Below are 26,473 nucleotides of genomic sequence, written 5' to 3' on the forward strand. Positions count from 1 at the left end.
AACCAAATATATTCCCTTATTTTGGAATAGTTGCAATTAAAGCAATACATGAATCACAACAGCTGTAGTCTCAGCACTTTGTAGCGCCCTCTGGCGTGAGTGTAAAAGCTAACAGCACCTGGTATTCCCAGGCGGTCTCCCATCCAAGTACTAACCAGGCCCGACCCTGCTTAGCTTCCGAGATCGGACGAGATCGGGCGTGTTCAGGGTAGTATGGCCGTAAGCCGAAAGACGAGGTAAAACCAACCTTTTTAAATGGAAGTCTTACAGACGGGATGGGAGAAAATGACTAATTATCTAAGAGCCTGGTGCGCATGCGTACACTAATGTGCTTTTTCTGGCTGTGTGATTGTCTTCCTTTGCTACGGCGGTCAAGTTGCTTTCACGGTGGATATTTGCCTCCGGAGCTCCAGCGGAAGCTCCCCCTCACTGTGCCCACACTGCTCTCTCATGCTGCGGGGAGATTGCAGGAGAGGTGCCGCTCTCAACACTACTTTATGCTTAGGGACCGTCAATAAATTACTATTGTCTTCGAAGATGTATATCTGCTACATCAAAACACTGATTCATCTAAAAGGAGGTCAAATAAATAGTCCTACATTTTTAATATCGTTCCTGGTTTTATAATTTAAATATATATTTTAATGTAAACAATAATTATTTGTTTTAAAAGTCTCCATGTCATCATGCAACTTAGTAACCAAATTCCACTTTATATTAGTCCTTTTATTTTAAAATAGGATCAAAAACATTTTGATATTAAAAACAAATGTTTCTTTTCAATAGATTCCTGGTCATATGACCTAAAATACCAAATTCACTTGATATTTGAAGTGTTTTCTCTAATGTGTTTCACACCTTTTTGTTTTAAAATGTAAGTTTAATTGGATTTTATATAAATTTGTTATATTGAAAACCATGGTTTCATTTTTAGCTCCAACAACTACGACTATCCAACATAAAACCAAATTAACTCTAATTGGGAACTCATGAAAATGTTGATAATTATCTGTATAAGATATATCATGCACATGATCTTTATTAAAAATAGTTTTTTTTTAATAAAACCCTATTTTAAAATAAAAGGGTGTGCGTTACACTAAAAGGTTAGCACGACTAATAAGTGGAATTAGGTTACTAAATTGTATGACATGGAGACTATTGGGAAAATATCCTTATTTTGTTATATTAAACATGGATATATATGTTAAAATTATGAAATAATGGGCATGCACAATAAGGAGGTATGACTAATTATTTACCTTCTTTTAGATGAGTCAGTGTTTTGATGTAGCAGATATACATTTTTCAAGACAATAGTGATTTATTGACGGTCCCTAAGCATAAAGCAGTGTTGAGAGCTGTGATGAGGTGGCATCTGAATGCAGCTGGGATAGGCTCCAGCACCCCCTGCCACCCCAAAAGAGACAAGCGGTCGACAATGGATGGAGAGCTGCACCTCACACAGCCAGAAAAAGCACATTAGTGTACGCATGCGCGCCAGGCTCTAAGATAAATAATAATTGTCTCTCACCCCGTCTGTAAGAGTTACATTTAAAAAGGTTGGTTTTACCTCGTCTTTCGGCTTACGGCCATACTACCCTGAACACGCCCGATCTCGTCCGATCTCGGAAGCTAAGCAGGGTCGGGCCTGGTTAGTACTTGGATGGGAGACCGCCTGGGAATACCAGGTGCTGTAAGCTTTTACACTCACGCCAGAGGGCGCTGTTTCTCACTTCTTGCAAAAAAGAAATGGTTTTTATTTCACTTTCAGTTCAATTTACCCTAACATGTCTAATATTTATCCATCTTTGGGCTGTTTTTGCCATCTTACCCGGCTACAAAAACACATGTCATATTATAAATTGACCAGTCACGGACTTTTGAGCGCTGATAGTCCGTCAATATGTTCAACACCGGGGTGATATGAACCAATCAGCGTGCCTTATTCCAACATCTCACACTTTCTAAGCCAATCAGATCCGCCTCTGTCCAACTTTCTTCAACACATTTAATATTTGGCCAATGACAGAACGGCTGCTTTACTTCCGGCCTCATTAGCATATTTCAACATTTAACCAATCACGGATGATGATGACATTCCGCTACCTCCCAAGAAAGGAACTTCTTTTCAAAACAACATTTTATACTTTTTTAACACTTGAACGTACAAACAATATTTAATTTTCTGCAGCTGATAAGAAGAGGGGAGAGTATTATTCACCTGTTCACGTTTAGTAAGGTGAAGATACACAACTACAAGAAGTGAATGCAGTAACAGTTTGGCCCTACAGACGTTCTAGCAATATAACAATATAACAATGTATCATAATTAATACACAATATGAGAATGTTTGCTGTATAAATGAATGAATTAATTACTTAATTTAATTATAACACAACACGAGCAAAATCATGACAGTAAATATGCAGGGATTGCTTGATTGATTGATTGATTGATTGATTGATTGCAATTTTTATTAGTAGATTGCACAGTACAGTACATATTCCGTACAATTGACCACTAAATGGTAACACCCCAATACGTTTTTCAACTTGTTTAAGTCGGGGTACACTTAAATTGATTCATGATACAGATATATACTATCATCATAATACAGTCATCACACAAGATTAGGATTACCTAAACTGATGTGTTGTGTTAATTTAGTAATATTAAAGTGTTATTGTTGTTTTATTTCATTTATAATTAATTGAACACAACATTAAACCGAGTACAAGACCAAATGTGCCAGATTTTGCTAATGTATTGTGTTGATTAACAATAGGCAATATATGACAATGATTTACTCGTCAATTACTTTATTTTATTTATAAAAGTTTAGACCCAAAATTAAAAGGCATACAAGAGCCCATGTATTTAAAAAGTATTAGTTTGCATTTCTCTTGAAGGACTTGGATGAATAAAGGCAGACACAACGTCTTCAAATCATGTCAGACTCGAGGTGGACTGTTGGCATGAAACAGTTTGTCAGCACTGGGACCTGAAAAATACTCCTGACTTAAAATACTCATACATAAAAACCAAAAAAAAGAGCAAACAGGTGAAAGTAACGAGAAAAAGTTGCAATGTTGACTCTTATAACACAAGGTGTTTTTTTCCTTTAAAGCTGTCATTGCTCAAAAAATAATAATGAATCAAAATAATGTTGTAATGAATTATTGACCTATTGAAGGCTCCAATTACTGCACATTAAAAATTCCACTTTGAAATATTTGTTGGGGGAAATATTACATATTTTGTGTGTTTGCATATAAAAGGCAACATTTTCTTTGACAAAAATAGCATAAAATATAAATAATATTAACGTATAATTGATGGATAGATCTGAAGTTGATATCAAAGTTTATAGGTTTAAAGTTAAAAAAATAAAAATAGCGTATGATGTTGTGGGAGGGGCATGGTCTACGCATCACCTGCAGGCAGGGCATGTGCAGGAGCCAGCTGTGAAGCAGATGCCAGGTGAGTGGATATCTCAGCTGGAACGAGTTATCTAATCACCTGTCTCTTTATTAGCAGCGCTGGTGACCGCAGGGAGGGAGCTGAAAAGCCAGAGGAGGAAAGAGGAAAGACTTTTGGAGAATTGAAGAAGGAAAAAGACTTTGTAACATTGAAAAATAAAACATTGTAACCTTGGCAACAAGCCTGGCCACAGTCTGTCGGTCCTGACAAGAACCCTGCGACACAGAATTGTCACATTTTGGCGCCCAAGACAGCAGGACCGGGAAGAAAATGTTGGCCCCGACCCCCTTGGAGGCGCTGGAAGAGTCCTGGCGGAGGTGTCAGCAGCATCGCAGCAGCAGATGGAGACGGGCCGCCAGCAGACCCAAATTCTACAGACACTGGTGAGCAGAGTGGGAGGGGCTTCAGGAGCGGGGACGCCCACCTCCATGCAGCGCATGGCGGAGGCTGAAGACCCCCAAGCGTTTGTAAATGTATTCGAGGCCACGGCAGCAGCGTGTGGCTGGCCGGAGAAGAGTGAGGCGTGAAGCTGCTGCCGCTCCCGGCGGGGGAGGCGCAGCGGGCGGCGCTCAGTCTCCCGGCGTCCGCCCGGGTGCACTTCCCCAGCCTCCGTCGCGCAGTACTGGATCGGGTCTGCAGCCACCCGGAGCATCACCGACGCAGATTCCGCGCGATGCGGCTGGGACCCGATGACCGGCCGTTTGCGCTAGCGCAGCAACTGCGGGACATGGCAGCCCGGTGGCTCCAGCCAGAGGAGGCGGACATTAAAAAAATCCATCCATCCATCCATCCATCTTCTTCCGCTTATCCGAGGTCGGGTCGCGGGGGCAGCAGCCTAAGCAGGGAAGCCCAGACTTCCCTCTCCCCAGCCACTTCGTCCAGCTCTTCCTGTGGGACCCCGAGGCGTTCCCAGGCCAGCCGGGAGACATAGTCTTCCCAACGTGTCCTGGATAGCAACAGATGAGGTGGTTCGGGCATCTGGTCAGGATGCCACCCGAACATTAAAAAAATGTTTAAGCAAATTCTGCTCAAACAATTTGTGGACTCGATCCCAGCCAGAACCGCCGCATGGGTGTGTTACCACCGTCCGCGGGACCTGATGGTCACAGTGACCCTGGCCGAAGACCATCTGGCGGTCCACCGGGAGGCGACTCCAAGACCGGCCGAAAGGCCCACCCCGGCACCGAGAGCGACCAAAAGGCCCACCCCAGCACCGAGAGCGGCCGAAAGGCCCATCCCAGCCCCGCGAAGACGACTCGCGCAACCGGAGGGGGTGACCTAGACCACGAGCAGATTCCCGGCCCGGACATGGCCACCCCGCACCACACCACACCCATTCCACCAGCCAACAGCAGTATCAAGAGGGGGGGGTTTAGGGGTTGTAATATTCCCTTTGCTCCTTCTTTTCAGGGTACCGGCGCTGCTGAGAGGGGGCTTCCCCCGCAGACGGCACCTCGAGCACCGTGTACACAAATTCATTGAGCAGGGTAACAACTGGATAAAAGCGCCAACCCTGGAAAATATTGAGGATCTGGAAAACGAAATCAATCCAAATGACAGCATTTCTAATGTTATAAGTCACAAATCACATGGGAGTCACACACTATGGTTCTAGTAGATCAAGCACCTCCTCAGCTTGCAGACAGGCAGAGGCCGAAAGGGCTGCCCTCGCTGTCCGCTCTGCAGCTCTAAAAGAAAAACATGCATTGGAAGAGGAGGAGGAAAAGATAAAAAGGAAATTGTAAGAGGAGTTGTTACAGATCAAAAATAAATTGGAAGAAGAGAGGGAATTAATCAGAAAGAAAAAGGAAATGATGGACCTGGATGCTTAATTGGCAGCTGCTGATGTGAAATTAGCAGTTTTAAAAGCTCCCAGCCTTCATGCTTCCTCACATACAGCATCTGACGGCATGAACTCCTACTTAAAGAGAACCAAGGAACCACCAGTCACTCTCAACCCCCAGGCTAAAGACTATCAACCCCCCACACAGCAGCAGTCAAGCCAAGCTTCACCACCACCTCCACCACAGTCTATACACCATCCATCTGAGCAACAACAAATAACAGCATGGCAACTACAATATAGGACACCACCTCCCATTCAACCACCCACATTTTGGCAAGAGCAAAAGTCAATGCTTTCACATCCTAAACCCATTCAGGTACAACTGCAACCACCACCTTCTGTACCAAAACAGCAGCAGGTCTCTTGGAATACAGTGCAGGACCATAGCCCTACAACCCACATACAACATTTCCCCTCCAACCAATGGCACCCCTACTGTACGTGATTTATTGCACAGGCAAAATGAGATTGCAACATTGCAAATGTCGTTGTAAACTTCTCATCTACTCCCACCAAGGGAGATTCCCTATTTTGATGGTGATCCATTACTGTACAGAACCTTTGTCAGAGCATTTGTGCAATGCATTGAAAAAAACACAAGCAACAAAGGAGACTGTTTGTACTATCTGGAAATGTACACTAGGGGTCAACCTAAAGAACTGCTGCGTTGATGAACCTTCCTTTTTTGAAGAAATAAGTGACATGTTGCAAGAACAACCAGTGGAAATTATTGCTGTGGGGGACTTTAATGTTGCTTTGGATAAAGTTCTGGACCAAAAAGGGAATTTTTCAATGAATTATCATCCTCAATCTTTACAAAAGATTCAAAATGTTATGGATGCATTTGATTTAATTGATATCTGGAGATTAAAAAATCCTAAATTAGTACGGTATACATGGAGAAGACAAAACCAGGCAAGTCGTATTGACTATTTTTTTATATCATTTTCATTGCTAAACAAAGTGACTGCAATATCAATCCATGATAAATTGCGTTCTGATCATAATTGTATGGGATTAAATATTGCAATTGAAGATAATACACGTGGGCTCGGATATTGGAAGTTTAATCAAATGCTTCTACAGGAAGACACATTTATTGAAAAAACAAAGCAATTTATTACTGACTTTTTAAAAATAATGTAGGATCATCAAATCCCCAAATAGTCTGGGAAGCCTTCAAATGTTGTTTTAGGGGATATGCCATTGCATACTCTTCATGGAAAAAAACAACAACTTAAAATGGCAGAAGAGGAATTAAAGAAAGAAATTGAGGATTTACAAAAAAACATTGACAGTAATGATAATCTAACTAGTGAGCAACTGAATTCCTTTACAGCCAAACAAGAGGAGTTAGCAGATTTAGTTGAAAAACAATTATTGAAAAGTTATGACTGCAACAGAGCAATCTGGATGAAAAAAGGTGAGAAATGTTCAAAAATTATTTTTAAATATCCAAACAAAAAATCGTTCTAAAAAGAACATTTCCAAGCTTATTAAAACAAATGGAAAGGTATTGGATACACACACCACATTGTTGAAAGAAATGGAAAATTACTTTAAATATATATATATTTTTTTTGTCCTGTCCAGCTTCTCAAGTAAATCATATAGTTGATGTAGATGATCATATAGTAGATGTAGATGATCATATAGTAGATGTAGATGATCATATAGTAGATGTAGATGATCATATAGTAGATGTAGATGATCATATAATAGATGTAGATGATCATATAGTAGATGTAGATGCCCATGTCGGCTGTTCACATTGACTTTACAAAAGAGAAGTGTAGGATACTTCTCTTGTTGCCTTATTTGTATTTGACTTTATTAAATGTATTTATATTATCATTTAGTGCAGCCGGGCCGGAGCAGGAGGGGATAGAAAGAGAAAAAAAAGAAGACAGAGGGGGAAATTGTGGGGACAAGAGGGGGATTAGACAGAGAGACAAAAACAACAACAGCAAACACAACAATAACAACAATAGAGCAACATCAGCAAATAGGACATGTACAAATATGATGGTAAAAGTAATAGCAAAGAAGCAGTTAGCGAAATAAAAAATAATACAGAAATGACAATGAGCATTATTACACTACAAATGGATCAATACAAATACCAATAGAAATAGCGCTGATGATAATGAACAATACCAATAATTTACCTTTATTATCAACAATACAGTTGTTTAAATGCAACAATACATATACGTAATGATAACTTGAGATACGAAAGAATGCAGAAAAACGGAGGGGGAGAAAGAGAAGCAACCAACATTAACCTTGTAGATTGTTATAGTAACAATAAGTTAAGCTTTGTCAGTGTGCCATGTGTTATACCCAGTTTACCCTAGGGCAACAACGTTAATATATGTTTGATGAAACCTGGTTATGTGCATGAGTGTAAGTATGTATATGTACTTGTATATGTACAGAATGTGTATATGTGTTTGTACAGTGAATGTATATGTACAGAATGTGTATATGTGTTTGTACAGTGAATGTATATGTACAGAATGTGTATATGTGTTTGTACAGTGAATGTATATGTACAGTATGTGTATATGTGTTTGTACAGTGAGTGTATATGTACATTATGTGTACAGTAAATATGTACTGTATTTGTGTATGTATGTGGGAGCGTAGGTACGTATGTATGTATGTATGTATGTATGTATGTATGTATGTATGTATGTATGTATGTATGTGAGTATATGTGAATTTGTATGAACAATATATTCGACTCCCAGTGTGCGTGGGAGCCAGAGCACGGGTCCAGCCCCCCCCCGAGAGCCCAACCCACAAACAGTAGGTGTGGTGCCCAGTGAACCAGGGACCACCGCACCCACGCAGCCAAGCCGGCCAGCGACAGGAACCCAGAGCCCGGCCCACCGCGCCGCCCCCAAGGGCCAGCAGCAGGCCACAGACAGACGCACCCGGCAGAGGACGAGGCACGAAAAAAGCAGGGGACAGCCAGACCCCAAGCCAGCGAGAAACCAAACCCCACACGGGCAGAAAGGCGGGACGCCCCGCCCGGGGGGGCCAGAGACTTCCCGCAACCGAATGGGAAGACTGCCCTTTCCCCACCGGCAACCGGGCCCCCACGAGCCCGCCCCCCCAACCCCGGCGAGCGCGGCGAGGCCATCCCCCGGCCACCCCACCCAAATCGGCCGCCGCAGGACCACCCGGCACGGGGCCACGGGAACCATCCACCCCACCCGCAGGGACCCCAACGATGGAGATGGAACTACCAGCAACCGCCCCGCCGAGCCCCCCCCCTGAGGGAGGGGTAAAATTAAAAAATAATACTAATGAAATATATTAAAAAATAAATAAATAAATAAATAAATAATAATTAAAAGAAGATCACAGACATGCTGACACACAAGGTCACTACCCCAGCAACTGGCCGAATCGCAGGACCTAGTAATACCTTGCAGCACCAAGCTACCACAATAGACACAGGAACTAGACCCAGCAGGCCCCAACCAAGACGGGCACCGGGAAGGGTTGGACGGCGGGACCCAGGAGCTCCAGACACGCAGTCCGGATGCAGTAGCCTGAGGCGTCGACCCCCGTCTGACAGGCAGGCCCAGAGCGTACCCCCAGAAATATACATACATACATACATACATATACATACACATATACATGTACACATACACACACATGCACATATGTACATACAGTATACATACACATACAGTATGTACACATACATACATACACATACACACACATATACTGTACATACATATACACAGTTCGTCAGCCCCAACAACCACCACGCGCGCGCGCTGCCACCAATCACAACATCAGCCACCCCCCTGCACCAGACCCATCAGCCACGGGCGCCCACACCACAAACAAACGGCATCAGAAAAAGCAGCCGCAATACCCCCAGACAGCCAGCACCACCCAATCAAATCAAAGCGATCAAAAAAACTGCGACCAGCAACCACACGCCAACAGGACCACGGAGACCAGCCAGCGCCAGCCCGCCAGTCAGCCCAAACGCCAACACGCAAACCAAAGACACACCCCCGCCCCCACCAAAAGACCCCACCACCGCAACCCAAACCCGCACAAACACACCACCGCCCAAACAACCGAGACACAGCATCCAGACCAGACATGGGGGCCGCGCCGCCACCACATCAAGTCACCAACAGAGACCCCACAGCGCAAGGTCGGGCCACACGGGCACGGACCCCACCCAACAGGAAGTGAGACCCGCGCGACGCCACACACAAATAAATACCGGTAATATGATTTTAAAAATAATTAAAAAAATAAAATAAAATAAAATATGTAAATAATAAAAAAAAAAAAAAAAAAAAATACATTAAAAATAACAATAATAATAAATGAATAAAAGCCTGGCAGGCCACCAGACCGCAGTCCCCGCCGGCCAATGAGGCAATGAGGGGTGCGCCGAACCCCAACCCCCCCATGCATGTGTACAAGGCCCCCAGAGTGTCTACTGTGTAGTTAAAATTAGGAGGTCAGCCGTTCCAGCCGACCTCCAGTCCCTATTGATGTGTGTAGCGTGAGTGAGATATGTATGCTTGTGGGAACTAATAATGCGATTAAAATTGGGGGACATCAAGGTCATGGTGGGTCCCAACCAAGCCAAGCCCCCCAAATCCTAAGTGTCTAATATGCAGCTAACATTGAGGGATGGACGAGCAGGGGACAAGACAGGAGGACTGGAGCCCCATAGGAGGCATCCTCATCCCCCCGCAGGACAATCCCCAAAGTCTTATATATGTGTGACTATGTGTGCTATAAGTAGGAGGAGTAGAGGGCCCGGACATTCCCCCCAGTCTATGTGGCCGCCAACCAGGAACTACGGCCAGGAGGCCGCCACCCATCCCTACCATCAAGTGTTGTACTGGAAACTCATTTACAAACACAACTTCATCACACACAATACTCCACTGTGGAATTGTTGTTATATTAAAAAGAGAAACTGATGCACTTATTGAGTGATAAAAGTATTTTATTATTTGAAGATTTCATTATTAAGTACGAGTTGGGGGAAAAAAAATAAAACAATTAAAAAGGCTTTTGTTCAAAATATTCTAATTACAGTATATCATCTTTTTAATTATTTACTATTTATTCTTTACTGTATTTTCTCTGGAACAAAAAAATACTGACATCTTGAAAGTTTCCATTCTTCCAAAAAAGACAGAATTGACCACTTAAAATAATTTTTAGGATGTTGTTTTGTAATTGAAGACAACACTTGTTCGTTCTGTGATAGGGAAACAAAATAAACAGTTTATTTTATGAATGTATGCAAAGTGAATCTCTGTGGGATGATGTACAATATTGGCTTTTGCCTGACACTCCAAACTTTGATTGCATATTAATGCATGTACTTGACTGAAAAAAGCACTAATATACAATATCTAATCTATAAATGTAGAAGTATATTAAAGAGATTGTTACACAAACAACAATGATGTCACACATGTTATATGTGCTGATGTTGTTAGAAAGTCAACATTAAAGTCTTGACAGTTTATTTCAAATCCTGCAGTTTCATTTGCTGCTGCTGTTCTCACCAGCACACTTGTGTTTCTTACACTGGTACTTAGAAGACAATCTTTCACCACACACACTGCAACTACACACTTTCTCTCCTGGGTGTCTTCTCATGTGTGCTACAAGGTTTGATGGTCACAAAAGCTTCTGTTGCAGATTGAACATGTGAAAGGTTTCTCACCAGTGTGTCTTCTCATGTGTACTTTCAAATTGTGACTTTGTACAAAACCTTTACCACAGAGTGAACAGATAAAAGGTTTTTCATCTGTGTGTCTTCTCATGTGTACTTTCAAATTTTGACTTTGTACAAAACCTTTACCGCAGAGTGAACAGATAAAAGGTTTTTCAGCAGTGTGTGTTCTCATGTGTACTTTCAAATTGTGACTTTGTACAAAACCTTTACCACAAACTGAACAGATGAAAGGTTTCTCACCAGTGTGTCTTCTCATGTGTACTTTCAAATAGCGACTTTCTACAAAACCTTTACCACAGAGTGAACAGATAAAAGGTTTTTCACCTGTGTGTCTTCTCATGTGTACTTTCAAATAGCAACTTTCTACAAAACCTTTACCACAGAGTGAACAGATAAAAGGTTTTTCTCCAGTGTGTGTTCTCATGTGTGTTTTCAGACGACAATGGTATTTAAAAGTTTTGTCACAGTGGGAACATGTGAAGTGAGTGTTGTCGGTGTGACATGTTGCATCATCTTTAGAGTGTTCATCATCAGTGTCAGGAGAGTGTGACGTTGTGTCCTCACTATCTGATAGTGGAGCTAAGATCTTGTCTGCTTGTGATCCTCCACAGTGGTCTCCATCAGCTTCTGTTGTCATGTGTTGTGTTGAGCTGCTGCTTGGAGGCTCCGCCTCTCTCTTCTCCTCACTCTCACCTTTGACCTCATCATCTTCACTCTTCACAGGGACACCAGTCACTGGGAACTCCTCCAACCATTTAGGCTGACTGATGCTGTGTTCCTCCTCTTCCTCTTTAATGTGCAGTGGCTCTTGGTCCTCCTCTTCCTCTTTAAAGTAGGGGTTCAGTGGGTCCTCCTTTTCCTCTTTAATGTGAGGGGTCAGCGGGTTCTCTTGCTCTTTAAAGTGAGGGGTCAGTGGGTCCTCCTCTTCATTTTTGCTGTGTAAGACCAGTGGGTCCGCCGCTTGACCTTTAATGTGAAGGGACAGTTTAACACTATGGGTCTGTGGCTCCTCCCCTCCCTCTTTAATGTGATGGGAATGTGGTATATCTTCTTCCTCTTTAATGTGGTGGGGCTGTGGCTCTTCTTCCTGCTCACGAGGAAGATGTTCTTCTACGACATCTGCGGGACAGGAGAAAACCAACATTCTTTTGAAAAGTCCAGTTTTGCTCAGTCACATGAGACATTGTTCTGCACCAACATATGATCTCACAATCTCATCAGTTTTCCCTCACAGCAGTCAGGGTACTTCCAGCTGACACATGAAGAAGACCTTCAGAGGAATGCCTTCCCAGGCCAACGTCCAATCCACCTTATTCATATTAAAACATCCTAAAAGTCATTCCTGCAATCCTTAATGGTAGACGCCATACGTGAAAGTGTGCTGTTGTCCCTCTGAATAAGCCATACACACACAGAAAATAATGTACCACATGCCAGCCTCCAGCAGTAGTACTAGTGATGAGCTCCCCCTGCTGGTGGACAATAATTACTGTCATTTTCACATTCATCTTTAGAGACATGTCTGCTCTTAAAAAAGCATGAGCACAGTCAACATGTTAGCCAAAAAATATGACATCTTTTTGCTTTCATTTAGATAGTGTTGCCATAGTTAAACTGGGAAGCAGTAATCAGATTACTGACTACTCCTTCAAAATATAACTTGTTTACCTTATTAATAATAGTAATAATGGATTAGATTAATTTAGTGCGTTTCTAGACACTCAAATTGTGTTAGAGCAGCGTTTCTCAAAGTGTGGGGCGCGCCCCACTGGTGGGGAATAGAGACATGACAGGTGGGGCGCGAGGAACGGGAGGAAATTTCACTTTACGGTAATTTTTTTTTTAAAATTATATTCTTAGATTTTTTTTTTTTTACTATGCTTTCATTTTCTATACACACTGTAAATCACTTTGTGATTCTGTCTGTGAAATCTGCTATATAAATAAATGTAAATTACTTATTTTTCCTGTAGGCTTTAAATTTCTGGAGGAGCGAAAGTTTGACAGACATAGCAACAGTAACTAATGGGGGCGGGGCTAAGCGGAACAAATTTGACGAGACAAGCGCAGCAAAATTAAAAGCTGTCCCACTGTCAAACGACGCAGTGGCGAGACGTATATGCGACATTGCAAGTGATCTTGAGGAACAACTCGTAGACAAATTAAAAGAAAGTCGTTTTGCTTTACAAGTGGACGAAGCTACTGACAGCAATAAAGACTGCCTGTTCATCGCATACGTACGCTTTGTGAATGGCGAGTCACTGTGCGAGGATTTGCTGTTTTGCAAATACATAAAAAATAGAGCCTCTGCTGATGAGCTGTTCAAGATAATGGACAGTTTCCTCAAAGAACACGACCTAAATGGGAAAACTGTGTGGGCTTTTGCTCTGATGGCGCACAGACCATGGCAGGGTCAAGAAACAGGCTGTAGGCTTTAATAAAGAGGGTTGCGCCAAATGCGCATTGGACACACTGCGTCATTCACCGGGAAGCACTCGCGTCAAGGCAGCTCATGAGTTCGGGGCTACAGCCCCGAACTCAATGAGGTTTTAACATGTTGTGAGCGCGGTACATTTGATCAAAACACGACCACTGAAAGCGTGACTGTTCTCTGCACTGTGTGAGGAAATGGGAGCTGATCATACGGCCATGCTGTTTCACAGTGAATCAAAGTGGCTCTCCCGGGGCAAAGTGCTGTCACTTGCCCTGTCTTGCCAAATGCATAGCTCCTCTTTTTTTTGCAAAGATTGCAAAGTGGCACTTTTATTTTATTTATTATTGAACTTGATGCAAGTTATTTGATTTATTATTGAACTTGATGCAAGTTATAACACTTTTATTTTATTTATTATTGAACTTGATGCAAGTTATAACACTTTTATTTGATTTATTATTGAACTTGATGCAACTTATAACACTTTTTTTGATTTATTATTGAACTTGATGCAAGTTATAACACTTTTATTTGATTTATTATTGAACTTGATGCAAGTTATAACACTTTTATTTGATTTATTATTGAACTTGATGCAAGTTATAACACTTGTATTTGATTTATTATTGAACTTGATGCAAGTTATAACACTTTTGTTTTATTTATTATTGAACTTTATGCAAGTTATTTTATTTCTTATTGAACTTGATGCAAGTTATACCACAGCTGCACAGTTATTTTATTCATTATTGAACTTGATGTTATTTTATGTTATTGAGTTTGAATGTATACAACTGGATGTTACTTGATGTTCAATAAATTTGAAAATGTTAAGCTTGGCATTAGCGTTCTGTTGTGGCGATGGGGGCAGGTGGGGCTTGAAAACTCCCCCTTGTCCAAAGTGGGGGATGACAAAAAAAGTTTGAGAACCACTGTGTTAGAGTGATAACTGAACAGGCTTCATTCATGTGGTAAGCTACATTTAATTATAATAATAATAATAACTAGATGAAGCAATTCCTGAAAAAAATTGTGTGTGAATGCTCCAATGCTGAAGTTGAACTGAAATGCTGACAGAATGTAGTATGAATGTAAGAATAGTTTGAATGTTGGAATGGTTTGAATGTTGAAGAGTTTGAATTTCGGGAAAACCGGGAATTTTTTAAGTTCTTAAAACAACTTGTTTTTTTGTCCTGACTCAGAGGAATGTTTTGACAGTGCAATGGTTGAAATGAGTTGAACAATGTGAAAGGAGTCATCACACTAAAGAAGGTTGGAAATAAGGTTAGAAAAAAACGGAATTCCTGGAAATTTGTTGAATGTGGAAAAATGGTTGTTTGAATTTCCAGCATGAATTGAATGTGTTGAAGGTGCAATGGTTTGAAAAATGTGGGAATTGTGGAAGTTTGAAAAATGGATAATTAATTTTGAATGGGGAAAATGTCCCTAAAGATTGGGAATTCAAGAAAATACGGGAATTTCATTTATTAAGTGTTGAAAGGGATCACACAATTCCCGAACACACTGAATATTTTGAAGTTGTAACGGTTTGAATCGGATGAAAAATGTGCGAGTTGTGGAACTTTCATTTTATTTCTTTCAATGGGAATGTCATGGAAATTTTTGAGAATTTCAGGGAAAGCGGGATTTTTTTTGAAAATGCTAAAAAATTTGAATGTTCTGAATGAGTTGAAATGGTTGGTGTTGGGATTTTTTAAATCGGTTGAGAAATGTTGAAGTCGTAATATTTTTAATTGAGAAATGGTTTTATGGAAATCCTTAAATTTCGGGAAAACCGTGATTTTTTCCAGTTCAAAAAATAACTTTTTTTGTTTTCTGTCCTGATTAAGAGAAATGATTTGACGGTGGAACGGTTGAAGTGGGTTAAAAAATTTTGTAATTTCAATTTCCAGAATTAGTGGAATATGTTGAAAGTGGAATGGTTTGAATCGGTTGAAAAATGTGGAAATGGTGGAATTTTGAAAATGGTTAATTCATTTTGAATGGTGAAAAATGTCCCGGAAAACGTGGAATCCTGGGAATTTGGGGAATTTGTCAAGGGAAAGCCTGTGATTACCGAATAGGCTGAACAGTTTGAAGTTGGAACGGTCTGAATCGGATGAAAAATGTTGGAGTTGTTGAACTTTGAAAAATGTCCCATTATTTTCAATGAGAATTTCATGTAAATTTTGGGAATTTTGGGAAAAGCGGGAATTTTTTTGAAAATGCTAAAACATTTGAATGTTCTGAATGAGTGAGTGGTTGGTGTTGGAATTTTTCAAATCGGTCGAGAAATGTTGAAGTAGTGAAAATGTTTCAATTGAGAAATAGTATTATGGAATTCCTGGAATTTTGGGAAAAGCTGGAATTTTTCCAGAGAAAAAAAACTTTGTTTTTTAAGAGGAGTGATTTGCCGGTGGAACGGTTGAAGTGGGTTGAAAAATGTGGTCGACAGAAAAAAGTGTTTGAAAAAAACGGGAATTCTGGGTATTCTTCAAAGTTTTTGGAACTTGGAAAAATGATAGTTTGAATGTCCAGGATTAGCGGAATATGTTGACAGAGGAATGATTTGAATCGGTTGAAAAAAGTGGACATGATAGAAATTTGAAAAACGGCCAATTAATTTTGAATGGGAAAAATTACTAAGCACTTATTTATTCTTGTTTCAAGCTAATTTAGCGGCTATCTTAGCTCTTAGCTTGCCCGTCCTTTGTGTGTAACATGTTTAGCATTGTTCTACTGTCCTTCAGTGATAATAATACTTGTAAGAAATGTAATGTATCAATCAATCAATCAATCAATTACTTTATTGTCATTGTCATAATAACACTTAAGTCATACATGTCAATGAGATTTTGTTTGAGCTTTGTCCAGCGGCATAGAAACTGCATTGAAGTGCAGGTTGACCATAGTTTACAGTTTAGCATTGTCAGGAAGATGGCGAATAGAGAGGCGTGGGGGTGGGAACAGTCAGATGTCTGATGGGTGTTACGTTGATGTTGCAGCAATGCAATGTCCAGTGCACAATTATTGAGGTGGTGAAGAGTGAGGTAATAAGATGGTCCGGGGCAGCAAAGGGGGAGGCTGTTCATTTAGCAGTCTCACAGCCTGGGGATACAGACTGTGAGACTTTCTGGAGGTCCTGGCGAAAATCGATCTATACCTCCTTCCAGAGGGTAGCAGGTTGACGAGGCCATGTGTTGGGTGGTATCTGTCCTTCAGGATGTTATGTACTCGCTTTAGGCAGCGAGTTGTGTACATGGCACTCATCTTTGGGAGTACCGTCCTTGTAATTTTCCCCGCCGCTTTAACCACTCAGTGGAGGGCATGTTGGTTGGCTTTAGTGCAGCTAGCAAACCACACTAAAAAGCCGTAAGTGAGGACACTGCTGATGGCACAGTTGTAAAAGTTGACCATTGATTTCTGCGGAATGTTTGCACATTTTAGTTTCCTCAAAAAAAAAGACGTTGTTGGGTCTTTCCGACTGTAGAAGCAGTGTTAATGTCCCAGCATAGATCTTCTGTTATGTTCACCCCTAAGAATTTGAAATGCTTGATCCTTTCTACGAGATCGTTATTAATTAAAAGTGGAGGGTGTTTGTTCTGCCCTTTCCTGCGGAAGTCTACAATTAGTTATTTGGTTTTGTTAGTGTTAAGAACCAAGTTGTTGTTAGCGCACCATGAAGCCAGCTGTTGGACCTCTGCACTGTATGCTGTCTCATCATTGTTCCTGATGAGCTCAAGCACCGTGGTGTCGTCGGTATATTTGACAGTGAGATTGGATGTTGAAGAGGCTATGCAGTCATGTGTGAAGAGGGTGAAGAGCACAGGGCTCACCACACAACCCTGTGGGGCACCGGTGTTGATGGTGAGCGTGGCAGAAATGTGCTCGCCTATTTTCACATACTGTGTACGATTCGTTAAAAAGTCCAAAATCCAGTTGCAGAGGAAGGTGTTCAGACCAAAGTTGTGAAGCTTAGCTCTGAGTCTGTTTGGCCTTATTGTGTTAAATGCTGAGCTGAAATGGACAAAGAGCAGTCTTGCGTAAGTGTTCCTAAGCTCAAGATGTTCCAAGAGTCTATGGATTACAATAGCGATGGTGTCTTCGGTTGATCGGTCCTCCCGGTATGCAAACTGATATGGGTCAAGAGATGGTGGTATTGCCGTTTTAATCCGTTTCAATATCAGTCTCTCCATGCATTTGGCAGGTATGGAGGTGAGTGCTACAGGTCTGTAGTCATTTAGGCATGAGATGATGGCCTGTTTGGGGATGGGAATTATTGTAGCGGTATTAAAACAGGCAGGGACCCAGGTTGTAGACAGTGACAGATTAGAAATGGAAACAAATACATCCGTCAGTTTGTCCGTGCAGTGCTTAAGCACACGGCCCAGAACGCCATCAAGTCCAGCTGCTTTTCTTGGGTTAATGTTACGCAAGGTGAGTCTTACTTCGTGCGAGCTGAGGACTGTGGCCGTGTCGTCGGAGGAGAGGGGGGGCAGTGCTGGGTCTGTGTTTTCCTTGTCAAAGCGGACATAACAATTATTCAATTCCTCAGCTAAGATGGCGCTGCCTTTCACTGAGGAAGAAGTTGTTTTTTTTAAAGTTTGTAATTGCTTTGACACCTTCCCACACCTGCCTAGGGTTGGAGTTATTTAAGCAATCCTGGAGTTTATTATAATGGTCCGATTTGGCAGCATTGATCCCCTTCTTTAAAGCAGTCCTGGCTGAACGGTAGGCATTTGGATCGCCTGATCTAAATGTCATGTCTCTCTCTTTGAGTAACTGTGTCACTTTGTGTGTCATCCAGGGTTTTTTATTTGGTAACACACTGATTGTTTTAAATGATGTAACACAATCTACGCATAAGGTAACATAGTTCAGCACAGTTGAGGTGTATTCAACCAGAGATAGAAATATGTCTCAGTAGTGTGATGAAAACAATTTTGGAGCTGATGGATAGCATCTACTGACCATGTTCTTATAGTTTTGTTGGTAATTCCAGCAGTTCTGATTTTGGGTGTGTAACGTGGGTGCAACAGAAGAGAAAGGTGGTCTGACATGTCTAGATGAAGATATGCATGGGCTCTGTATGCATTTACGATGTTTGTATACACCTGATCCAGCGTTTGCTCTCCCCTGGTTGCACAGATAACATTCCCATGGTATTTATGAAAGACACTTTTTAAGTCTGCATGGTTGAAATCTCCCGCTGCAATGAGAGCGCTGTCGGGTGTGTGACAAGGCAATTGTTAATACTGTCATGTATGTGTGCTAGCGCAAGCTTCGCATTAGCATCTGGGGGAATATACACCGCACAGATGTAAACAGCGGCAAACTCCCTAGGGAGATAGAATGGTCTGCATTTTAGCAACATAAACTCTACATCTGTGTTGCACAGTTCGTTCATCCTCACAGTCTGTGTGCACCAGTTGATGTTTATATAGACACACAATCCTACGCCTATCTTACGGAAGTTTGCGGTTCTGTCGGCTCGGTGGGCGTTGAAACCGGCTAGTTCAGTAGCCGCATCTGGGATGGTTCTGTCCAGCCAAGTTTCTGTAAAGATCAGGCAGCAGGAGTCACGTATATTCCTTCTCGTCGCCATCTGAAGGCGGATTTCATCCAGTTTATAGTGGATCAACCGGGCATTCAACAAGAAGATGGTAGGAAGTGGCGGTTTGAACGGGCTAGCCTTTAGCCTAGCCCAAACGCTCGCCCGCTTGCCTCTTTCGCGCTTCCGCTGGCAACGCCTCCTTCTTCGGCCGTCTGCTGTGGGGGGCCCGGAGATGGTCTGATGATCTCAGCCGGGAAAATATACTCGGCTGACAGTTTGTGAAAAAGTCCCGTATTGAATTGCACCAGATCCTCGTGACTGTATTGTATCGCCACAGTTCCAACAATATACCAGAAAACACAGAGCAGTATCAACAGTGTGTAAAAACTATGCCGGCTGTAGGACCTCCTGGCCGCCATCTTTCTTCTTTGCTGCAATGGAGGATGGTTGAAGGTGTGATGTAAGAAGATACAGTTAGCTGTCGTAACAACTAATTCCTCTGGTCGGCCAACTGAACATCAAAAATAAAAATTAGCCGTTAAAAATGTGGACGTTTGAGGTCTTTGTGTGTGAAAACAATTTAATTTTACAATTTTGCGATACAGGAAGACCTGGCAATAATGTCCCATACTAAATCAGAGTTTTAAGGATTGATGAACATGATGGCCGAGTAGTACAAAGTTTAGTTTCTCCACAGTTTAGTGAATATATGTATGTAAGTAAAAATGCATCTGTTGTTTTATGTCAGTTTTGTTCAGTTAAACTCCTATTTGTTAAACCTTTGTATAAGTTTAAAACCATTGCAGTGCTAATTTTTGTCAATGTGCTCGTCCATTGTATGTTAGCATTAAGCTAAAACGCCAACCTTTATCCTTTATGGTTGTATTGTTTTTATGAGGTTTACAGCAAACTGAGCAAAAAGAGCGTTTTCTATTGGGGCTCCAGTACTATGGAATGCCCTCCCGGTAACAATTAGAGATGCTACCTCAGTAGAAGCATTTAAGTCCCATCTTAAAACTCATTTGTATACTCTAGCCTTTAAATAGCCCCCCTGTTAGACCAGTTGATCTGCCGTTTCTTTTCTTTTCTCCTCTGCTCCCCTATTCCTTGTGGAGGGGGATGGGGGGGGGGGGGGGCACAGGTCTGGTGGCCATGGATGAAGTGCTGGCTGTCCAGAGTCGGGACCCGGGGTGGACCGCTCGCCTGTGCATCGGCTGGGAACATCTCTGCGCTGCTGACCCGTCTCCGCTCGGGATGGTGTCCTGCTGGCCCCACTATGGACTGGACTCTTACTATTATGTTGGATCCACTATGGACTGGACTCTCACAATATTATGTCAGACCCACTCGACATCCATTGCTTTCGGTCTCCCCTAGAGGGGGGGGGGGGTTACCCACATATGCGGTCCTCTCCAAGGTTTCTCATAGTCATTCACATCGACGTCCCACTGGGGTGAGTTTTTCCTTGCCCTTATGTGGGCTTTGTACCGAGGATGTCGTTGTGGCTTGTGCAGCCCTTTGAGACACTTGTGATTTAGGGCTATATAAATAAACATTGATTGATTGATTGATTGATTGATGTAACATGATTGTTACATGTATGTGCAGGTCTTTTGCAGGCTCCTCAAACATACGGCGGAGAAAGCGTGGCATCACTCCGGTGGGTGTACGGATGTGTCGAAGGTACGTAGACACAGAAAACTCCCCCACAATGGTAATAAACCTCCTAGTCCTCTACATGTCACGACGACTAGTAACGTTACTATGAAACACACAACCGTCCCGTCCTTGAGGCGGTCAATCGAAATAGCGACTAAACTATGAAGCTAAAGCTGGCAAGGAAAATCCATACACCCACAACACATCTCATCTGCTTGTGTTGTTGTGAACGACATCATCCATGTAGGATTAATGTACAAACAGGACAGCAGTCGCAACTTCAGAATCTCTCTCTCTCTCTCTCTCTCTCTCTCTCTCTCTCTCTCTCTCTCTCTCTCTCTCTCTCTCTCTCTCTCCTTTTTTAAACACCCTCAAGTCGCCTCCACACATCAAGCTGAGAACAGCAACACAATTCCCCCTTCACAATAATAGGCCTGACTGCACTAACAAAATAAAGGTTTCAAAAAAGCACCTCACATAAACATAATTAACTTATCGATGCATTTACACAATTAGTATGCTTTGACCCAAAGTTCTGGTTAAAAATTGTCCAAATATATATTGCACCAATAAATGTGAGAGATTATGCATTTAACTAAACATTTTATACATTTTTAATTGACAAAAACGCACACACTTAAATGGTAGTAAAATACATGTGTAAGGTAAAAAATGGAACTTAAAACAATTAAAACACAAAACTTAATTATATTGGTTTTTTTATATTGCCATTGTTATTTACATTTATTTTTACTATTATTTTATTTGTTACTAACTAATATCCAGTAGGAGCTTGTCTGTTGTCACTTGTGTCTTTTCAGCCATGAAAGCTAATAATAAAATACATGCTTAAATCATTACAAGTATTTTAAAATGTATACACATATTTAGACATTTTTCTAAAGATATTTAAAGTTGAGTTTTGGTAGTAAAATAAATACTGGTGTTTTCATATGAAAATAATCTTGTAATTAATGGTGATTACAATATCAATAAAAAATAATGGTGATTATTATTTTTGCCATAATGGTCCAACCCTAACTGTACCCTTTTTAAACAACAGAGGGTGTAGAACACAATCTATTCTACATGTTTCATTAACTCAACTTTATATTTAATGCATCTAAAGGATATAAATATCATTCTATGATGTGTCTTTTTCCATCCAGCCATCCATTTTCTACCTCTTGTCCCTTTTGGGGCCACATGGGGGCGGAAGGTGAGGTACACCCTGGAAAATTTAAAAACTTTAAACTATTGTTTAAATGTTATCCTAATTAAAAATGTATCCTCCAGTTTGTGGCTATTATAAGGCATATTTCCAGAGAATATGCATTTTTACAGCAAGTTTTAAAGAGATAGCATTCTGGGTATATTATATTGATCAATTAATTCTTATTTAGAGGGCTTAGTGAGCAGAATAGAGGCGCTCCCATTGACTCCATTGTTAGAATTAGGATAGTTAAGATTTTGCTAACATTTGTTTACGACTTAGAATGCATACAAAATACAAACATATTATTGTCTTACATAAGGATTGTGAATGATAGGCAAAATAAAAAAATCTGATCCCATTTGATAATTTTTCTACATCCTGTGAACGGGTGATGCTGTGGTGAAAGTGAGAAAATAAATACATGTCAGGAAAATGCAAATTTCATCAAAAATGGCTGGCAAACGTTTTAAAATCTGGTTAAAGATTGTTGGTAGTAAACCCAGAGAGGCATGTGTATGTTGTCAAATGATGTTAGAATTAGCTTTATTATTTGGGTTTAGGGGGCCCCGTCATGGGACCCGCCCCCGGCCCAGCTCTGACTTGTTCCACCACTGGTCATTGTGATTATATGATATATTACAAATGTCTTTTTCTTGTTATTAGTCAAATATAAAGTTAGTAAACATGTGAGAGTAAGAAGTCAACAAACCTGTTCTGTGTAACACAACTTGATGTTTCTTGAAAACAGCGTCCAGTAGTTGATTGTTCTCCTCCTTTGTTCTAGAAAGTTCCGCCTCGTATTCTGCTATCGTTCTTTCTAACACTACAAATATTTCTTCAACGGCAGCAGTTAGTCGCTGATCCACCAACGCTCTCAACATGTGTAATGTAGACATTTTCACACAATCACAACACTTTACTCTCACACTTGATCTCTACTTAGCGATGTGTTGATAACTTCTGTTAGCAGCTAACAAGCTAAGCTAACTAGCGAGCTAAGCTAACTAACAAGCAAAGATAGCAGGAGAAGCGGCAAAGTGCTTCTAGCGCATCCAGACCATTTTATCCTTGAATAAAGAATGAAATATGTATTTTATACGACGTAAATATTTCAAACTAGATAAGAAATAATAAGACTGACTTATTAGCGTCTTGCTCACGTCTTTCTCCGTCGATGTGCTTTCACGACAGTTAGCACACTTGACGTTACAAGGCAGGACTGCTCTGTTCTGCCGTCTTCCGTTTACACCGGAAGCTGGGAATGACGTCACTGATGAAGAGGTGGATGCGGCATCTCTATATAAGATATTGCCTGCTGTCACTGTTATCATGCTTTTCTTTGCTATAATATTTATTTCAATAACTATGTGATATAAAATGTTTAAAAAATAAATGGAAAGTAAATAACAAACCTTTAATGAGGGTGTTCAGTGGCGCCCCCGTGCGACATTCATTGCAATGACAAGAGTGAAAGTGGTAGAAATTGTAGCGATATTACTGCCTGATTCTTTTAAATTTACCCTTCCACGTGTTCTTATTGTTCTTCTCTTTTACTCTTAGGTAATATATTTTTATACAAAACATTCAAATATCACAGAGCGTGATGTCGCAGGAGATCTGTCATTAAAAAAGTCCAGGAAGTGACGTGTTCTTCGCGCATGCGTTGATCGATCGTGTCGTGAATTTCTATCATTTTTAAAAAGTGTGAAACATTTGCTCTCATACACAAAAGTCTCTTTCTTGAAGTGAAATCCTAATTCTCACATTGTGTTAATGATTTCATTTTATTAATTCAATCTTGGAAGATTGTACCAAATAGAAAAAGCCCTTAAATGATTATATTTATTGGAATTATTTAAGTGGTTTTAAATAAGCACAAGTTTATTATTCATTTATATTTATTTTTATTTTAATCTTATTCGTATGGTCTCTCATATTTACTTTGACTTTCTTTAACAGGTTTTGTTTGTAGGAGGATTGTATTTACCGGTAATGTGATGTGTTTTATATTGCTGAGTAAAATATTGAAAAACATTGACTCATATTGTATTGAAAGTACCTTAATGTGTGTGTACATTGTTTATGTATGTTTAATTGTTCAATACAAAATAAAATAAATAGTCAGAAGTAGAACTGGTTTACAAACAAAGTCTAATATTAACATAAATAATGTTGAAGTCATATTACATGACATGATATACCATACTTAGACTTAGACTTAGACTAACTTTAATGATCCACAAGGGAAATTGTTCAACACAGTAGCTCAGTTACAATGATGGAAAGTGTAAGGATGGAAAGGACAATGCAGGTATAAATAGACTAATATAGCCATAAAAGATCTAACATATATACAAATATATACATAATATGTGTACAGTATATTATATATACAGATATATCATACCATACCAACTTTATTTATAAAGCCCTTTAAAAAGAAGCACAGTTGAAGAACAATTAAAGGGCTGAACTGTTGTGTTTTTATTTCCCTGCCTTCTCTTGTTTTGTGATGTGTTTCCGCAGCTCATTAGTCTCCAGCAAGGGGCGGACACTAAGGCACACCTGCAACCTATTTCCACCGAGGACTATTTAAGCTCACCTCCCACAGCTGGCTCTTGTCGGTTAATTTATCCTGCACCTTCCACGTGCACGTGCCTGCTTCGCCTCGTCAGTCCTGGTATGTTGTTTTTTCCTAGTCCTGTAATTCCTAACGTTGTTCTGTTTGTTTTCCTAGCCTCCTTGAGGCAACAAGGACTTTACCCTGTGTTCTAGTGTGCCCTGGCTTCTCCCCCTGCCAACCACTGAGGAACCTGTTTTCATTTGAGTATTTCATGGAGTGCACTTCTGCCTCCATCGCTTTTTGTTACACTTTTTGGACTCATTAAATGTATTCCCTTTTTGTTACTCAAACTTGCCTCTCATCTCTGCATCCCGGGGTCACCCTCTTGACCAGTTCCTAACATATTAACCGACCACATCATGGACCTCGCAGAGATCGACCCGGTCATAAGATCTCTTGACCAACAGGCCAAGAGACTAGGCCAACAGGAAGAACAGTTTGGCGTGCTTGGGGCCAGCGTCAACGCCATGGCGGAACGCCAGAACGCTCGCCTTAATATCTTGGAGACAAAGCTGGGAAGTGTACTCACCGCGCTGCAGGTGATGTCTTCCCCCCCGGCCGACCCAGCAGTACCGCTGAGCCATCCTCGACCCGCAGATATTCTGCTGCCTGACGAAACCTCTCCTACTACGTGTCCACCACTCTCCAAGCCCGAGCGATTCTCCGGCGAGTCAGGTGACGTGCGGTCCTTCCTCACCCAGTGTGAAATCTTTTTTGAACTATTGCCCACTTCTTTTTACACTGAAAAGGCTCGTGTGGCTTTTGTTTTGTCCCTTATGAGTGGCCGGGCTTCCGCCTGGGCCACCGCGGAATGGACACGTCAATCCCCCGTATGTGCCTCGTATGCCGCTTTTGCCAAAGCCATGGAGAACATTTTCCAGCGCGAAAGACCAGGACGTGAAGCAGCGCGGGCATTACTTCGTCTACAGCAAGGACAGCGGAACGTCACAGACTTCGCCATCGAATTCCGAAGGCTCGCAGCTGAGAGCGGATGGCCTACTTCCGCATTGGTGGACGTTTTTTCCCTCGGTCTGGCTGATCGAGTCCGAAAACATATGATCCCGCTCAAAACTCCCGACAGCCTCGACGAGCTAGTCGCTCTGGCGGTGAGGATTGAAAATCGCCTCGTTGATTGGGAGAGAGAGAGTTTCCAACGCCAGGAACTCCGCTCCTTGAAGCATAGTAGGAGTGGCCACGAGGCGCATCAAGCATTCACACCGATACCCAGTGTCGATGCCCTGCCGATATCACTGGAAGAGAAACCAATGCAGCTCGGTGGAAATCGTCTCTCTCCAGCTGAGCGAGATCGTCGCCTTCGTCTCCAGCTGTGTTTATATTGCGGCAAGGCGGAGCATCACATCTCCCACTGTCCTCATCGTCCTGACCGCCGCCGCACTCAAGCGTCGCCTCCTCTGCGCACCCAAGCGTCGCCTCCTCTGCGCACCCAAGCGTCGCCTCCTCTGCGAACCCAAGCGTCGCCTCCTCTGCGAACCCAAGCGTCGCCTCCTCTGCGCACCCAAGCGTCGCCTCATCTGCGTACTCAAGCGGCGCCGCCTCACTGCATTCCAGCGTCACTTCCCCCAGCGACCGACCCTGCTCCTCTACAGTCAGCTACAGATCAGACGCTGTCCAGACTTCAAATCTCGGGTACGCTTACCTGGGATAAAGACCAGGAATTGGACATTAGGGCTCTTATTGATTCGGGTGCTGACGATAATTTCATCGATGAGTCCGTAATTAAGCGTTTTTCTATACCCGTTGCTAAGTTACATAAACCAAAAGTGGTCCGATCCCTAGACGGGGGCCACCTGGCGACTGTTATCCATCATACCCTTCCATTATCTCTCCAATTATCTGGTAACCATTTTGAATCAATAATTTTTCTGGTAATTCCCTCTCGTTCTGCTC

General features: G+C 41.7%; 4 protein-coding genes and 2 non-coding genes across 7 annotated transcripts in view; 3 read left to right on the plus strand and 3 right to left on the minus strand.

The window, feature by feature from the left end:
* Window positions 1–26,473, plus strand: part of LOC133570591 (uncharacterized) — a 463,307-nt gene that overhangs the window by 408,500 nt on the left and 28,334 nt on the right. The gene's annotated exons all lie outside the window — the stretch shown is intronic.
* LOC140680121 (uncharacterized) overlaps window positions 1–26,473 on the minus strand; it is a 1,112,395-nt gene that overhangs the window by 161,061 nt on the left and 924,861 nt on the right. The gene's annotated exons all lie outside the window — the stretch shown is intronic.
* LOC133570551 (uncharacterized) overlaps window positions 1–26,473 on the minus strand; it is a 270,169-nt gene that overhangs the window by 114,355 nt on the left and 129,341 nt on the right. Inside the window, exon 1 of one of the 2 annotated variants that reach the window (XM_061923234.2) lies at window positions 22,652–23,115. The exons of the other annotated variant lie outside the window; for it this stretch is intronic. Within the exon in view, the coding sequence (XP_061779218.2) occupies window positions 22,652–22,838 (187 nt within the window). The 5' untranslated portion in view covers window positions 22,839–23,115. Of the gene's footprint in view, window positions 1–22,651; window positions 23,116–26,473 lie in introns of those variants that run through there. 2 annotated transcript variants of the gene reach the window in all.
* LOC133570727 (uncharacterized) overlaps window positions 1–26,473 on the plus strand; it is a 108,436-nt gene that overhangs the window by 42,972 nt on the left and 38,991 nt on the right. The gene's annotated exons all lie outside the window — the stretch shown is intronic.
* On the minus strand, window positions 107–225 carry LOC140680213 (5S ribosomal RNA). Its single transcript, XR_012051425.1, has one exon. It is a non-coding gene; the product is annotated as a 5S ribosomal RNA (ribosomal RNA).
* LOC133571170 (5S ribosomal RNA) lies at window positions 1,585–1,703 on the plus strand. Its single transcript, XR_009810326.1, has one exon. It is a non-coding gene; the product is annotated as a 5S ribosomal RNA (ribosomal RNA).

The sequence above is a fragment of the Nerophis lumbriciformis genome, linkage group LG28 (assembly GCF_033978685.3).
Source record: "Nerophis lumbriciformis linkage group LG28, RoL_Nlum_v2.1, whole genome shotgun sequence".
Classification (NCBI taxonomy): Eukaryota; Metazoa; Chordata; class Actinopteri; order Syngnathiformes; family Syngnathidae; genus Nerophis; species Nerophis lumbriciformis.